Consider the following 15974-nt stretch of genomic DNA (forward strand, 5'->3'; position numbering starts at 1 on the left):
AAATGAAACCTTAATGTATATATGATCCCCATTTCCATGTTTTTTTTTTCTTTCTTTTTATGCCTATTGTTGATGTTCACTAAAATGTTGTTTGAGCATATGAATCATATGAATCTTGTACCACATTTTGTGTTCTGTTGAAAAATCAAAATAAAGCATAAATATATATATTTAAACCTAACATTAATTATGCAGTAATTTTGGTTGTCAAGGAGCATTTCTGTTGTCTGGAACCATTTGATAAACTGTGTTTGTTTAACTCTTGTGCTATCTTAGATGACCCCACCCTTCCATTGACGTTTTCTCCCTACTATGAAAAAGGTGGATAAAGGTGGAAAGATTTCATGTAATCCATGGACACCAGTGAAGATCACAAATCATTGAAGATAAAAGGTTCAGAGCACTGTCTAGTGGGTCTAGATGACCCACTCCCAATGTTAAAGTGCCTAGGATAGCACAAGGGTTCATTACATAAATTAAGAAGGCAATAAAAGACTCATAGGAGGTTGAATAGTTTTATTTCATTTGCGTTCCTTTAGTCAAAAAGTGATTCGTGGATGGCTGAACAGTGAGCTGCTACAACACATTTTATGATCAACTTATTTGTCGGTTTACAAGGAAAACCTTCCGCTTCTCAGAAAGGATTGAAGATTAGATCATCTTTCCCATCATTGATCTGATTTCCAAACCTCAACAAAAACTGTCTGAAAATAGAAGATTTCGACTTTCATAGAAAGGTTAAAGCAGTCGCAGCAACTTTCTTCAGGTGGACTTTTGACATCCTGCAGAAAAAAGAAGTCAGTAAAAAGCTTTTTTTGTCTTGAAAAAAAAAAGAAAAAAGCTTTTTTTCTGTTTTTTTCTACACTACTTACAACATAAAACAACAGAAAAAAATAAAACCAATTAAAATATTTACACGTTATTGATAAAATAAAACATTTAAATGAGTAGGAAAGCAGTAGAAAAAGGATTTTAGTCTTTAAAAAAGACACGGTTCTGTTTTACAGTGAGAAGGCTTCAGTTGACAGCTTAGTGCCTTGAAGAGAAGAGATCCATTGTGTTGCTGCTTTTCTCTGCTTGGTTTCAAATGTCTTTGATCCTGCAGTAAACAGTCACAAAAAACAGTTTTAAACTTAAGTTTTCATGCAGTTGCTACAGAATTTTTTGTCTAAAAGATTCATTATTTTAAGCTTTCTCAAAAAAATAAATAACATTCTTGTTAAATTTTGAAGTTATGATAATAAATATGACTTGAAAAATGTGAATCTAATTGCATAACATGGCAGAAGAGATTATTCATCGGCTTCTATTGAGCTTTGATTTATAGGGTCAAATCAGGATAAGCTGGAAGTGAATAAAAACCAGTTTGTAAATTTAAAAATAAAAAATTAAATTTTGAAAACAATTGTAAACTTAAAAGTAATATTAAAAATGTAAGAAAAAAAAGTAAATTATAAAAAAAGTATTTAAAATTGGAAGAAATACTGAAAATTTAAATGAAAACTATTAAAAAATGTTACCAAATTAAAGATAATGTTTATTTGAATTTTTTTTCGTTTTGTTCTTTTCATTTCTCTTAACGTTCAATCCCTTTACAATTTACACTTTCAATTCAGAATTTTTATTTTTGGCAGTGATCCTAAATAAATGTGGGGGCGGGGCTTCAATCCAATTGACGACCGATCATCTTTTTTTTTAAAATCTATGTCGTTTTCTAGGACATAGTTTCTGCAGAGCGGCATAAGTTCATTCGAAATTCCCCTCTGAGTTGTGGGCGGGACTGATGGTGCAAGCAACCCTTCCCTGTTGCTGAGAGCTCTTTGTGATCATGCTCTCCCGCTAGCTTACAGCCCCTCACGCCCCCACCCCAACATTACCAGGCAACAAAAATGGCGAGCCATTTTGGAGCTATCCAGCCGTACAATTTAGATCCAGATTCCAGCTCAGACAAGGAAAACAAAGACGTTCATGGATCTATCTCTGCATCAGAATGGAGCGGAGCAGGGAGCTTGTGTCCCGCCCACTGTATTTTCTAACAAATACGATCTTTTTCAACCTTCAATTTTTTGATTCACAACATTTTTGAGTGAAGACATTCCCAGAGATTTAATTTTAAGATAAATTTTGTCTGTATGTGTCCTGCATCATCTCAAGAACGAGTTAAAACACCAAAAACACTATTTTGATCGCAGTGGCTCTTCACACTGATCCTGACTGACTGCTCTGATTTCTTACACATGTAACCTAAAATAAACAATAAAAAATGATGCCCTCCTCCTTGAAGCCAACGTTGCCATGGTAACACTCACCCTCTGGCTCTGGAGCTGCGTCCACACCAGCCCCGGACCTCTTTGTAGACGAGTCGGGTCAAGAACTGTAAAAACAATATTTTTAATCAAGTCAAGCTCGTGTGGCGGCAGAGATGTTTGATCACTAATGAGGAGGACACTGACCAGACAGGCCAGGACGTCGGCAGTGATGAGCATGTAGAAGACGTTTTTCCAGCCAGTGGGAGAGATCACACCGGCGAGCAGAGGACCTAACGCAGCGCCTGCAGAGGTCACCACGAAAGCAGACCGGTCACTCTAACGCACTCAAATGAAATCCATCCCTCAGATTCAAACCCGCTCCGTGTACCTATTGATCCGGTCCCATCGATGATGGCGGTCACGGTTGACAGCGCCCTGGAGTTCCCTCTCAGACTCTCGTGTGTTCCCTGCGACACAAAGACACGTCAGGACGGAGCTGCGGCGGGTTAAAGCAGCACAAACGACAAAATCTGACCAGATCTGCGGACACAGCCGTGGTTATGAGAGCGTACGGTCCATTCACCAGGCCTCCACACAACAACAGCATCCCTGCAGAGACGAAACACGTCACTCTCAAACCACTGAGATGCTGAACGTCTGAGTTCCTCTTCAGTTCAAACTGGTTCCAACAGCCACCGTCTGTCTGAGCATGTCGTCTTCTTTGGGACCATGAAGCAAACGTGTGATCAAGCGGTCGATAGGTCATCTGCTGAACAACCACCTTATCTCACGGTCAATTTGAAAATATCTAAGTCACACACTTTTATCAGAGCTGTGTTTTGCAGGCAAAAGTTTCTCTGCTTTTTCTTTTTCTTTGGCTGAAGTTCATAAAACCAAACGTTTCGCTTTTGGTTTCTGATTGTTTTAAATTAAACCCTAATTTAAAAACTGCACTTTTTTTTCCTTTTTATATCAATTTATGGATTTTTGTTTTGAAATCAAAGATTTTACCGGTAATCTGTCAATAGCAACTTGAATAATAATTTCTAACATCTAAAAAAAGATTAAAAATAAAGTTTATACCTATTGTTGTTCCGAGATTTCTTTGACCAATGGAATTGTACAGGAAAAGCTGGAACAAGAACAAAACAAAAGATCAATATGCGTCAAATGGAGATAAAAACAAACATCTAACAGCTACATACTACATTCACTCTTGTGTGCTAATTAAGCCGGTTTAGAAAAAGAAGAATTTATGTTTTCCTTTCACAGAAAATGATCGTTGTTCTCTTGTGTTTTGTTTTTTTAATCAAACAAGAAAAAGTGTAAAGCTGTTAAAAGTAGGCCCAACACCGACATTTAAAAATTAAGCCAAAGAGATCATTTCCAGCTAATTTAATAATAATAATAATAATACATTTTATTTATATGGCGCCTTTCTGGGCACTCAAGGTCGCCTCACAGAACAAAGTATGTAAAAACATAAACATACAACAGTAAAATTCCAGAACACAAAATAAGTTAACAGTTAAAAACAGCAATTTAAATATTATGAGCTAAAAGCATGACGGAAAAGGTGAGTTTTGAGGTGTTTGGAAAACTGAGTAAGTGAGTCCATATTTTGTAGATCAGAAGGGAGGGAGTTCCAGAGTTGTGGGGCAATCCGTCTACTGCTTAATCTGGACGTTTCTAATCTAACAAGTGAATGCTCACCATGGGGGCAGCAGCAATGAGCATGACACAACAGGTGGACGCTCTTCCACCGGTGTAGTCTGACACCAGGCCGGCAAAGATTCCTCCTGTTGAGCAGAAGACGTACAAAAGACCAGTTAAAGAGAGATCTGAAGTAGAGTAGATCTATTTATTTTTCTCTCGTCGTGAAATAGACATGCTGTTTATAGCTGTTTGGGACTGCTGTGAACTATGGGAGTATCCTAAAAGAAAAGAAAAATCATTGGAGGAATAACTATGAATCGAATAGTAACAAAAAACTTTTGAATTTTGAGAATACAGAATAATTTTAGCTTCCAAACTCATGATTAATGGAAAAAAACGTTTATTGGAGGATTTTTTAGAATTATGATAGAAAAATGATAAAATAATATAAATCAATTCTTCACAAACCTCAGAAAAATTCATATATTTCCTACCAGTTTAAAAAACCACCAATGGATTAAATGTGCCATATGTGTTTATTGGAAGGTACCAATATGGCGATTTATGATTAAAAGCAATGATATGCCAAGAATTTAACATGTTTTATTTTTTCCAATCAATTTATGAATTATTTCCTTAAATAGATTTGATGAATTGTATGTATTTATAATTTTTATTGTCTTTTTCCTAGGTTTTATGGCTGAAATAAATTGAAATCAATCAACCACAAGAGAAACATTTCAAACATTTAAGTTTTGGTTTTGCCTGATTTTTAAATGTCAAAAAGAAAAGTTTCTGATGATTCTAAAAATGTGTGTCCTCTTGTTTACTTCGGCTGATTATAAAGATAAACTTTCAACAGCATATTTGAAACTTGTCCCTCAAACAGTCACTTTAAAAACAGATTCAAGGATTTGACTCAGACGGACAAAAAGCCTACCCACAATCCCTCCCACGTCGAATAATGTCGACATATCTCCAGCTTGTTTGGCGTCAAAATGTGCTGAGGAAGAAAAGGAAACATCGTTTTAATTTGTTTAGCTATTTTACTATCAAACTAAAAGGCATTAGTGTGAAAGTTACTTACCAACATTGGAGATGTAGAGAGGAAGCCAGTAAAGAAACGTGTAGCTGACCAGCTTAGCAAACAGCAGACAGAGTGAGAACTCCACCACTCCCTGTGTTAAAACAAAACACAAGCCACCGTTAGGGGCTGGACAACAACAGAAACAAAAAGTAGCATTTGAAAGTTGTATGTCTCTGCAGATGCTGCAACTTTTCTAATTCTAAACTTAAAAAGGCTGTTAAGTCATCTTTTATTCGTCCTTTCTCGTTAAAATGTCATGAGGAACCAGCTCTGCATCATTGCAGTGCAAAGTACTGCGCGTTTTGTGTAGTTGCGATAAGTTATGTTTTTGTTTTGGTGGCGACACAGCACTCTTTGGGAAAAACAGACTTCCACTGGATTTTCTTCCACCACACAAATATGTACAAACTCGGTGCAAAATAGGGAAAACAAAAAAGCCCATTTACAGCGGTCACTCGCTCTATTGCGGTTCATGCGGGTTCACAAATTTATTTTTCGTTCACTTGTGCATGCTTTTCTTTTTTTTTTTGCATTCAGTTTATCAAAGTTACACAAATCTTTGATCGGAAGTAGATCTTTGTTTTCATTTCATGATACTGGACTTATGTTTCTATGAAGATCTGAACTTCAAGAGTTTAAACAAGAGAGAGAAATGTGAAAATGTCTGAGAAAAGTCTATATGAATTGTGTAGTGAGGGGTTTACAGCCTTAAATTATCTAATTACTGTAGTAAATAAAGATGACTACTTCGCTTTGTGGATTTCACCTATAACAAGTTATTTTTTGGAACATTACTTCCAAAATATAAAAGGGAGACCATGGTAATGTTATTACTTTAAATTGTAACTATACTTATTGACAAATACATGTATTTCACTATTGCTGTGATTGCCACAAACAGGTGTTTTTTTGACTGATTAGATTATGGACATACAGAAGCTAATAACATCTGATGGTAAAGAAATATATAATTAATAGTGATCTTAAGTGAATAGAAGTTTAATCCCAAATATACACTTTTCACAATAACAAATCTGAGTTTTTTTCTGAACAAATTTCCGTCATTCTTCGTGTAACCACTAGAGGGAGCCAAAGACGTCCTTTTTTTTTTACTTTGTTTCTTCTTTGGCTTTTAAATCAACATTTCATTGATGCAGATGGTGGTCAGTGCATTACATTTGATTTGTTATTGACACTGCAGCAGTTTAAAAAGCAGTTATTTCCACTCACAGGTATGCAGAGCGCCCCAGTGAAACTTATTGCCTTTGTGTGATCGTGCACAGTCACCGGAGACTCGGCGGAGACGCCGCCGTTGATGGTTTGGTTGCCGTTGGGTAAGTTCTGCAGCAGAGGCTCCGTCTCTTCGTTCTCTTTCTCACTCTGACACACAAAGACCAATATGTTCTTGAGCAATGCCGTTATGAGTCAATTCAAATCAATGGTGCTCAGTTAAAGCTCACATGATGCTGAGGAGGACTGCAGTTCACATCCTCAGGTTCTGGACAGGAGACGGCACAACATGCAGCATTTGAGGTAAAAACACAACATGAGAATGTGACAGAGTGATTTCCATCTATCTGTTTGTCTGTTGGATGAAAACTGACTTTCAACAAGGAAGAAGAAGCACAGGATCCCAGTGGAAGTGATGATGAGTCCAGGGACAATGAAGGACATCCCCCACGCGGAGGAGACAAAGGCTCCTGCGATGAGAGACCCCAAGATGTTTCCCACGGAGGTGTGCGAGTTCCACACGCCCATGATGAATCCCCGCCTGACAGCAAAAACCACATATAAGCACAGTGCAGCTTCTGTGAAGCCTTTAGTAATCCACCAAGTTTCATTAAGAGCTCCTGGTTTTCTACTTATTAACAGTTTTTGTTCAAACCCCCCCTGGAAGCCTTTTTTGGCATTTCACGAGAAGCTAACCTAAAAAAATAAAAATAAAAATAAAAGATTTGGAGGATTGGAGGCTTCAGGTGAGCATCAGGGAGTAGAGATGAAGCTCTCTCCATCAGGTCAAAAATTAAAATAAAACGCCCTTTAATGTACACCTGATGCCACAGAACAAACAAAAACTTTGTGTATTTGTTCGCTGTTTCCTTGTCATTTCATTTAAAAAATAGGACAAATTAATTCCACAAAACTCCAGTTTAGGAACAGAAAGAATACAAATTTCTGTAGTTAAAAAAATCATTAAAGGTGCTGGTGGACATCGTGATGACCTTTGGTTAGAACCAAATGAATCAATTCTATGACTTAATCATGCATCTACAGTTTGGACCATTTAACACATATCAGCCATCTGAAGTACTTTTTGTTTCAAAACAACAAAAAGAAATTCTGATTTTATTATTTGAAATTATTGTTTGTGCAATCAAATGCCAACAAACCCCAGATTAAGAACCCAAAAACTAAAATCAAACATTTGACCCTTCAAAGTTTAATTGGGATTTTTGGGGTTTTCATGTTTTTTTCCTTATTAATTATAAGGAATTAATCAAATAAATGGGGAAAAGGTTTACTTTTAAGGTACATGCAATCTGCTATTCCAGCTTTGTCTTTGTTCCAGTATCTGTGCATGTCTGAAAATGTCTTCTATCAGCTCCTGTGCATGTGAACCTGTCGTGATTTACTTTCCAATAAGATTCACAGAAAAGTTTTTTCTGTGCATGTAAACATGAAACACAATCCATAGCTGTAAACATGAAACTTTAAGAAAGAAACATTCAGTCATATAGATCAGGGATTTTAACCAGTGTCTGCGGTAGACCAGAGGTCATCAGGTGTACTGGGGAGAACACATCCTGTTCAATTCATTAGCCTTTAGAAAACTGAAAATTAGTTATCTGTGAATAAAACTGGGAACAAAATAGAAAACGTATCCCAGACTCAGAACACCTGCCGGCTGCAGGGATCGAGGCCTTGCCTCACACCGGCTCCTCTCTCAAGAACTTTCTTTTTTTTCCAGTGTCAGCTGGCCTCTTCCTGAACATCGCTTACGATAAATTCAAGGCCAAAATACAAAAAAATCCTGCTTTCAAGCACTGATACAATTAATGGATTCCATTTAAAGGGGCAGCTCTAGCAAACAGAGGTAACCTTGAGATGTATCCACCTGCTGAGAAACAGTATGTCTGCACTGCTGCACCGTGCAAAGCTCACACTGGTCTTTACATTGAGCTTTGACTGGGTTAGGGACCTACACGGCATAAGGATACAACTTTACAGGAGAAAGAGGAGCTGTCTGAACTAAACCAACATCGTGGTATGAAGCTTTGGGAAGTTTCGGTTGACTGCTGTGAAGGACTTCTCTATTTTGGCGAGTACAGCTTTTTTGATTTTACTTTAAATGTTTCATGACATATTGACTCCAATAAAAACTAAAACCAGAAAGACAGAGCAGCTAAACCCTGATTTACCCCTAAGTTATTATACACGAGTCTAGAAAACATATGACCTACTCTATTCTATTCTTTTCACTGGGTTAAGCTACAGAGTGTTGTTTATCTTTGCTCCTAGAGCACATGTGTCAAACTCAAGGCCCGGGGGCCAAATGTGGCCCGCCGTGTCATTTTATGTGGCCCGCAAGAGCATCAAAGTTTTTAATTTTTTATAATAAAAATTGATGTGTATTTATTCATATCTAGGGGAAATCAGAATTGAAATATCGAATTGGGAAACTATAGATCAGAACTTAAACACTATCCATATAACCTAACATGTCAGAATCAAATTTAAAAGGGTTTATGCTAGAGTAACAAGCAAATATATGTTTTCTATGAACTGTAATTGTCACTTTAAAAATTTATAGTGAATAAATAATGAGTTATTTAGCATTAATGAGTAGTTACATTTATTTTTTATTGTATTTAGTTACATGTATAAGTTAAATCTGACCCTTTGAGGACAGCTGCTCTGCTGATGTGAAAATGAAAATGAGTTTGACACCTCTGCCCTAGAGTTTGTGGATGTATTAAAATGTGCTGTGGCTCAATAGAAACACAGGTTCAGATTAATGTTCCACAGGGAAGAGCTCGACTGTGCTCTTGAAAGGTGGCCAGTGTGTCTGTATGATTCAGCAAGTTGGAAAAACAAGCATCCAACGCTGCAAGCTCAGCAGGCTGTGTACGGTACTCACTTCCCCTTTCCAAACCAGTTTCCCACACAGGCCACGACAGAGGGCCAACCGGTGGTCTGCACGAGTCCGTTCATGACCTGCAGGAGGGAGCAGAGGGAGAAAATGTCTACCAACATCACAATGCTGGAACAACACTCCTGGCTGGGGGAAAAAAGGGACATGAACAGTGACCATTGATTCCTAACATTCCCACTTCAAACCCATCACGCTCCAGTGCAGTCACATGATGCAACTCAGTCATGTGATGAAGAGGGAAGCACGAGATCTCTACATTTTTCAAAGGATGGAAGTATCTGAGTTTACAAAGGGTCACAAGTGGAAAAAGGCAAAGGAACACTTTACTTTTATTCTATTGTGATTCTTTAAGAACTGCTTAGAACTCTCTTTTACATTATGGCTCATAAAAATGTGCTTTCTCTTGCTCCACGCCAATGGTCCCACCCACAACTTAGAGCCTAACTTCTAATGAAGTACTGTCGGACTGCAGAAACTATGTCCTAGAAAAACAACACGGGTTTTGGGATTTTGGCTTAAAATGGCATAACAATAATTAAAAGACCCCGGGGAATGCGATTAAAATAGATCAATAGATGGTCGAAGTGGGACTTCCAGAGTCAAACCTGCAGTGTTTTTTGTAAAACACAATGAAATCAAAAAGGAATAAAGCAGAACACAAAGAAATGAACGATGTGGAGCATAAAAAATGCTAATTTTTTTTGGGACTTTTAAATTTCAACAACTTCAGTAGAGCACAGAGATGCGGCGTTTTAAACATTTATGTTATTGTAATTAACTATTTTTGGATTTTTGTTGATAAAAAAAACATCCGTTACACTTTTTAGGTGTTTGGAGGAGAAACACATTTTTCCAGAAACTGCTCCTTTCCCTTCTAGCGATCATCTGCTTTTCTGACATTTAAGTGGGTGGGGTTAGAGTAGATAAGAAAAAAAAACCATTAGGAGGCAAAAAGTGAAACAAAAGCATTATGCCGATGTAGTCATAAGCCGGAACGCGGCTGCAAATGAAACCTAAAAGCCTGCAGTACTTTTCACTGGATCAGCAACAAAGAGCTTAACTGATCCATTTACTTCCTTTTTTCCCTTTTCTGCTCAGATGTTTTAGTCAAATCCATTGCTTTTGTGGTTGAAAAAGACAAGTTGATGTTCAAAGTTTCCTCATTTTACGCAAAAATAACAAGCGCCATTTCGATTTTTTAACTATCGAACAAGAACTAAGTACGGTATGGAGCTCATATTAGAGACACTCTTTCATTAGACAAGCATTCATCTGTGCAAAGAACATTTAGCCAAGTCAGACTTTCTTCCATTTTTGAGGATTCATTCTCACAAATGTATTTCCTGACAGCATGAATATTTATTATAAACCCATTTTCACATCAGGGAAGCATTAAAATATTTTGTATTTAAATGTCTAATAAATCAGATCTGCTAATCCTCAGTAAAGACCCACTCTGATGAAAATTGTGTTTTGGGTGTTTGTAACATTTTCTTCTTCTTCTTTTTCTTCTTCCTTAGATGATTAACAAAATTAAAAAGGCATTTCTGAGTATTTCTTTACTCAAATCATTGTGAATCAACAGAGTAATTTGAAATAGAGCATATTTGTTACATAGAAAATATGCTGGACAGGCCACAAGCTTCCTGCTCCGCTCCATTCTGATGAATCCACTTTAGACAAATAGATCCATGTGAGTTTTTGTTTTCCTCATCCAAGCCGGAATCTGGATCAAAACTGTACGGCTGAAGGGGGGATGGCGTTGGTCCGTGCCAACAGACCCGCCCCGCAACTCAGAGGAACATTTCTTATGAACTGCCGCTTTGCAGAAATTATGTCCTAGAAAACACCTGAGATTTTTTGTTTGAGCAAAAAAAAAAAAAGCGTAATCATCATTGAACGACCACTGGGAACGCTTTTAAAGGAGATCAAAAGATGATCAGAGTGGGTCTTTAAAATAAAATGCTTTCTTAAAGCCAGAACATTATATTGACCAAACTAGACAGGCTTGTACCTGGACAAAGGCATAGTACCCCAATGAATGGATGTTCCAGTAAAAACCAAGTCCAAACAGACATGTAAAGAATCCGCTCGTCACCATCCCAAAGCTCAGGTAGTACCGCAGAGGCAGCCGCTCTCCGAAAATACCACTGAAAACACAAGAATTCATCTGGTTCAGTATGAAGCAAGCAGGTAAAGATGAAAACATGAGCTGGGGATGTGACATCAGATGACACCAACCTGATAAACATGCCGATGGCGTAAGCAACCAGGAAGGAGTTATCCAAGACCCCAAACAGAGTCTGATAATTGTCCTGGTCTGGGAAAAAAAAAGGATACAAATGTAACCGCAATGACAATAATTCAAAATGATAGATAAAGGAATCTCACTTTTCTTAAACCTGAAGTAATGAAGAAAAATCTTAAATAATACCATGAAGTGGAGAACTACCCAACCCAACAGTGACCCCAAAAGGGATTAAATGGGTTTAGAAAATGGATGAATGGATACTGAAACAGCCCCTATCTCATAAATTATATGACCAAGAGAAATGCAGGTTTCTTTTAAAAAAAAAAAAAACCATCGATATTTCACATGGCTCAGGTGGTAGGGAAGGTTCTCCGATGACCAAAGGGTCAGCCCCCCCATTGTCGTCGTGTCCATGGGCAAGACACCTCACCCTCCCTGCCTTCAGTGCGCTGTGTGAATGTGCATGTATGTCCCGGTGACTGTAAGCTGGCGCCACGCCTCTGTCAGTCTGCCCCAGGGCAGCTGAGGCTAAATTAGTAGTTACCATCACCAAGTATGAATGAATAATGGACACATCTAAGCACTTTGAGCACCAAGAAAAAGCACAGATAAATTTAATCTATTATTATTAAGTATACATTTGACTCAGTGAATGAAGACTTTAAAAACCCAGCAGTTTATGTTATTATTGCTCATCTAGAAATCTGAATAGGGAATCCAACAGCTTCATTCTGACGATGAGTCACAAGATGACAGTTGAAGCAGCTGGAAAATGTAACCTTTGCGAGAACCGTATCTGAACAACTTCAGGCTGATCAATAAACAACCTTTTCTTTACTCCCTGTAAACTGATGACCTTACTGCTGTACTTCAGGATACACAATCAAATGTAGTTCAATAAAAACTACAGGATAGAGTAAATTACTCTAATTGTTTATGACAATAACTAATGCAGAATCAATCATCCTTAGGTGAGACCTGACAATAAAATTGATAGACTGACACAGTGAACATTGAGAAATTAGAAGGAAAAATCTCTTAAAAATCCTAAATAAGCAAATCTGAATTGTCCAGTAAACCTGTTTCCTCTCTTCTATTCCCGTCCCCAGTTCACTTAAACTTTCTTAAACTCAACAGTGACAAAACCGAAGTACTTCTTGTAGTCTACAAATCCATTCAATCTTTTCTAAAATGTCAAGTATCACACTCTCTGTAGATTCAGCTGCTGTCTCCTCCTCCCCTCAGGTAAAGAGTCTGGGTTTCATCCTAGACGGTTCACTGTCTTTTCATTCTCACATTAATAACATTACTCGATCTGCCTACTTTCATCTTCAAAATTAACCGTCTCCGCCCTTTTCTCACTGTCTACAACAGGTCCAGAATTCAGCTGCCTGCATAATCTCCAGAACTCTAATCTGTGGTCACATCACCCCGTCCTCCAGCAGTTGCTCTGATTCCCAATTCAATTCAAAGTCATGCTGACATTTAAAGCCCTCCAGGCTTACCTCCAAATCTACTGTTTAAATCCAGACTCAAAAGTCACCTGCTTAAATCAGCTTTCTCGCTTTTTTCGTCTACTCTTTGGTTGATTGATTTTATTTTATTGTGCTCTGCTTTTATGTTAATGTATTCCTTTTTATTGCTATGTACAGAGTCTTTAAGTGACAAGCAAGACCCTTCAAATATAATAGATTTTGAATCACCTGCCAAGCGTTGGCGTGTTTTTACTTACCGAAGGGCGACCAGTCACACCAGGTCTCATTGTCAGTGATGTTGATGCCTGGAGGTCTGATGACTGTAGAGCAGTTTCTGTGGAGCTCGCTCTGAAGACCACCACAGCACCCACACAAAAACAGAACAGGTGTCTTTACAAACGGATGAGAACGTCTCGTTTCCACAAATACATTTTGCTGTGACTCCTTTCATTAGGATGACTTTTGTTGCATCTAACAAATGTTTTGATGCCATTTATTCAAATGTTACACCAGAAACCGAAGACTTTTTAAAGAAAAAAGTTATAGTAATAAAGTACATGGTGACTTTAGATACATTTACAAAATAACTATATTGTTTTAATACATGAAAACACAAAGAGAAACTGGTTTACATTTTGCTTTTTATCCTACAGCAAGAAAATAGATGCAGCTACTCCTAAAAGTGTTTTAATTTTATATGTAAAGTCATGTCTTCTGTCACCTTTACAATGCTGATAGGTTTCCGGGAGAGATGGTAAGCCGTGTAGAAGAGGAAAGTGAGGAGAAGAATGAAGCCACGATACCTGCAGAGACCCGGATAAGAAATTAAATGCATTTGTTTACAATACGAACAAGAACATTACCGGTAGTAAGGACGGAAAACAAAATAAAAGCTTCTCGTTAAATGACGACAAGAATTTTTGAAACACAAAATAAAAAAAAGATTATTTTCTTCTTTCCGCCGATGATAAAAATTTGTTTTGAAAACACAAATGACATTATTATCCAATAACATAAACCCACTTGGCATGAAGCAGCTGATTATGTGATAAATCCAGTTTAGGGCCTTGAACACTGAGAAACTGGGAAGAGTGAACTAAGCATCTAATATTTGCAGAATGAAAATGTCAGTTTTCAGCATTTACACTAAAACCTATAGATTGAGCGAACATTTAGGAGATTTTTTTTTAACACAAAGATGGCAGAAGCATCAGTTCACATTTAACTGCTATTGAATGACAACATAACCAAGCCTTTTAGCTAAACACTCAAAATAAAGTACTTTTAAAAAAAAAATATGTCTTCTCACAACTTTTTTGATTTGTGCAAGTTTCAAAAGGTGCCAGTGTAAAAAAAAAATTAAATTGATGAAAGAAAAATAGTCCTCATATATTCAGTGATAGTTGAGGCCATTTACTACCATATAATTATTAAATAATGACATTTGTCATCAAGAGCAATTCCCACAGCAATTAGGTTCAACTAATTCAAATATTAAGTTTAATAATTAATGTAATAGTTAATGTAATAATATTTCATGCAAAGCAATCAGAGTTGCTGTCCTATGGAATAAAGAAAACATGTCTCTTTTTTATCTCACTAAATTAGAACTGGATTATTTTAAGCAATCACACAAACTATGTCTCTTTATTTTATTATATTTAGTGTTTTATTATATTTGTTTTGTATATTTTATATGAAATACTGTAATTTTGCCTATTAAAAAGGTTTTGGCCTGTTGGCAAACATGGATAAATAAAAATAAATACATGCAGGACTATTTTGTTGACACTATTTTGATCATAACATGGCAGTTAATGAGGATAACTGCAGTCAGGTCTGTGTTTAATGTTTGTTCCCCTTTTTTAAAGCTTAGTTTGGTGTCGACTTAACAAACCAAGAGAAACTACAAACCCAAATGTTTTCAGCTGAAGCAACACAAACCAAATGACTAATCTGAAATTACAAAATAGTAATTGTTATATTCTCATTTTAAAATTTTCTTCTATAAATAACAATAAAGAAGCACTACATCCTGTTATATAGTACATACTATTATCAGGTGAATTTTGCTAATTGAATTCATAGTAAATTTCCTAAGGATTTCCTGTCAAACCAACAGAAATCCTTCAATTGGCAAATTCCTAAATTTACAGTATTGATTCATTGGGAGTAAAAGTATTTAGTTATTTAGTTATTTGATTATTATTTGCACTGAATAACTTCAATGTAAATTCACAGAAAGCATATAAGTCAATGTGATTGAGTTAATCATTGTTGATCAGTGGGGAACACACTGACAGACAGCTGCAGTTCTGGAACGAATGAGATAAACCGGACTTACCAGCTATCCCGGGAAAAGGACGTGATGAGGCGTATACCGGGAGCCAGGGGAGACCTCATTTTGATAGGATATCCAGCCAACAACAATGAAAACACTCAACGCTTGACGTGGGACATGTTTGTAAATGTATGTAAATGCCTAACTACAGATGCGCGTGCAAAATGAACCGCGAAAGAGAGCTAGCTATAGCCAGTTAGAAACGTAAAGCTCGGTGAAAGGAAGCCGGAGGTTCAAAGTAGACGCTAGCTGCTGGACGAAAGGAACGGTTGCAGTCCGATGTTTTGGTCGGGGAAACCGAGCGTCGAGCTGAACTCCATATTCAGCAGTTATGTATGTTTATATATAGAGAGACAGACGGTGGGAAAAACGCCAGCCTACAAAAACGACGCAGTTTTATAAAAAGCAACAGAAAACGATGTCAGTTAATAGCTGAACGGAATGACTGTAACTATTCCTGAATCTACTAATTTTCCAGGCGGAGGATCCGGGGTCGCTCCAGACGTGTGACGTCATTACGTAAGCTGGGAGCAACTAAAATATGTGAGCAGGGGTGCATTACGTGTTCTTTTTTTTATCATTGTGGAAAAAACCCTAAATGAAGGATTTAAGTAACTTGGACTCGTCATGTTTTTACTTAAAACAAATTTAACTTATTAATTAAAAAATGATTGTCGTTTTTAGCCAAAATAGAAACTTGAATTTTGATTGTAGAGAGGCAGTAGTTCATTAGTTGTGGACGGGACCGTTGGAGAAGAGCAC

General features: G+C 37.1%; 1 protein-coding gene across 1 annotated transcript; it reads right to left on the minus strand.

Moving 5' to 3' along the window:
* Positions 1 to 501: 501 nt before the first annotated feature.
* Positions 502 to 15826, minus strand: slc37a2 (solute carrier family 37 member 2). The gene is made up of 18 exons (XM_011483906.3): positions 15216 to 15826; positions 13593 to 13674; positions 13129 to 13219; positions 11387 to 11465; positions 11160 to 11295; positions 9131 to 9207; positions 6597 to 6763; positions 6453 to 6490; positions 6223 to 6372; positions 4993 to 5083; positions 4846 to 4908; positions 3963 to 4048; positions 3333 to 3381; positions 2785 to 2858; positions 2638 to 2716; positions 2454 to 2551; positions 2310 to 2374; positions 502 to 1099 (listed from the first exon to the last, which is right to left on the minus strand). The coding sequence occupies exons 1-18, from the start codon at positions 15272 to 15274 to the stop codon at positions 1084 to 1086; spliced, it is 1500 nt and encodes a 499-aa protein (XP_011482208.1). The 5' UTR covers positions 15275 to 15826; the 3' UTR covers positions 502 to 1083.
* Between the last annotated feature and the right edge of the window lie 148 nt (positions 15827 to 15974).

Source organism: Oryzias latipes, chromosome 14 (genome assembly GCF_002234675.1).
Source record: "Oryzias latipes chromosome 14, ASM223467v1".
Lineage (NCBI taxonomy): Eukaryota > Metazoa > Chordata > Actinopteri > Beloniformes > Adrianichthyidae > Oryzias > Oryzias latipes.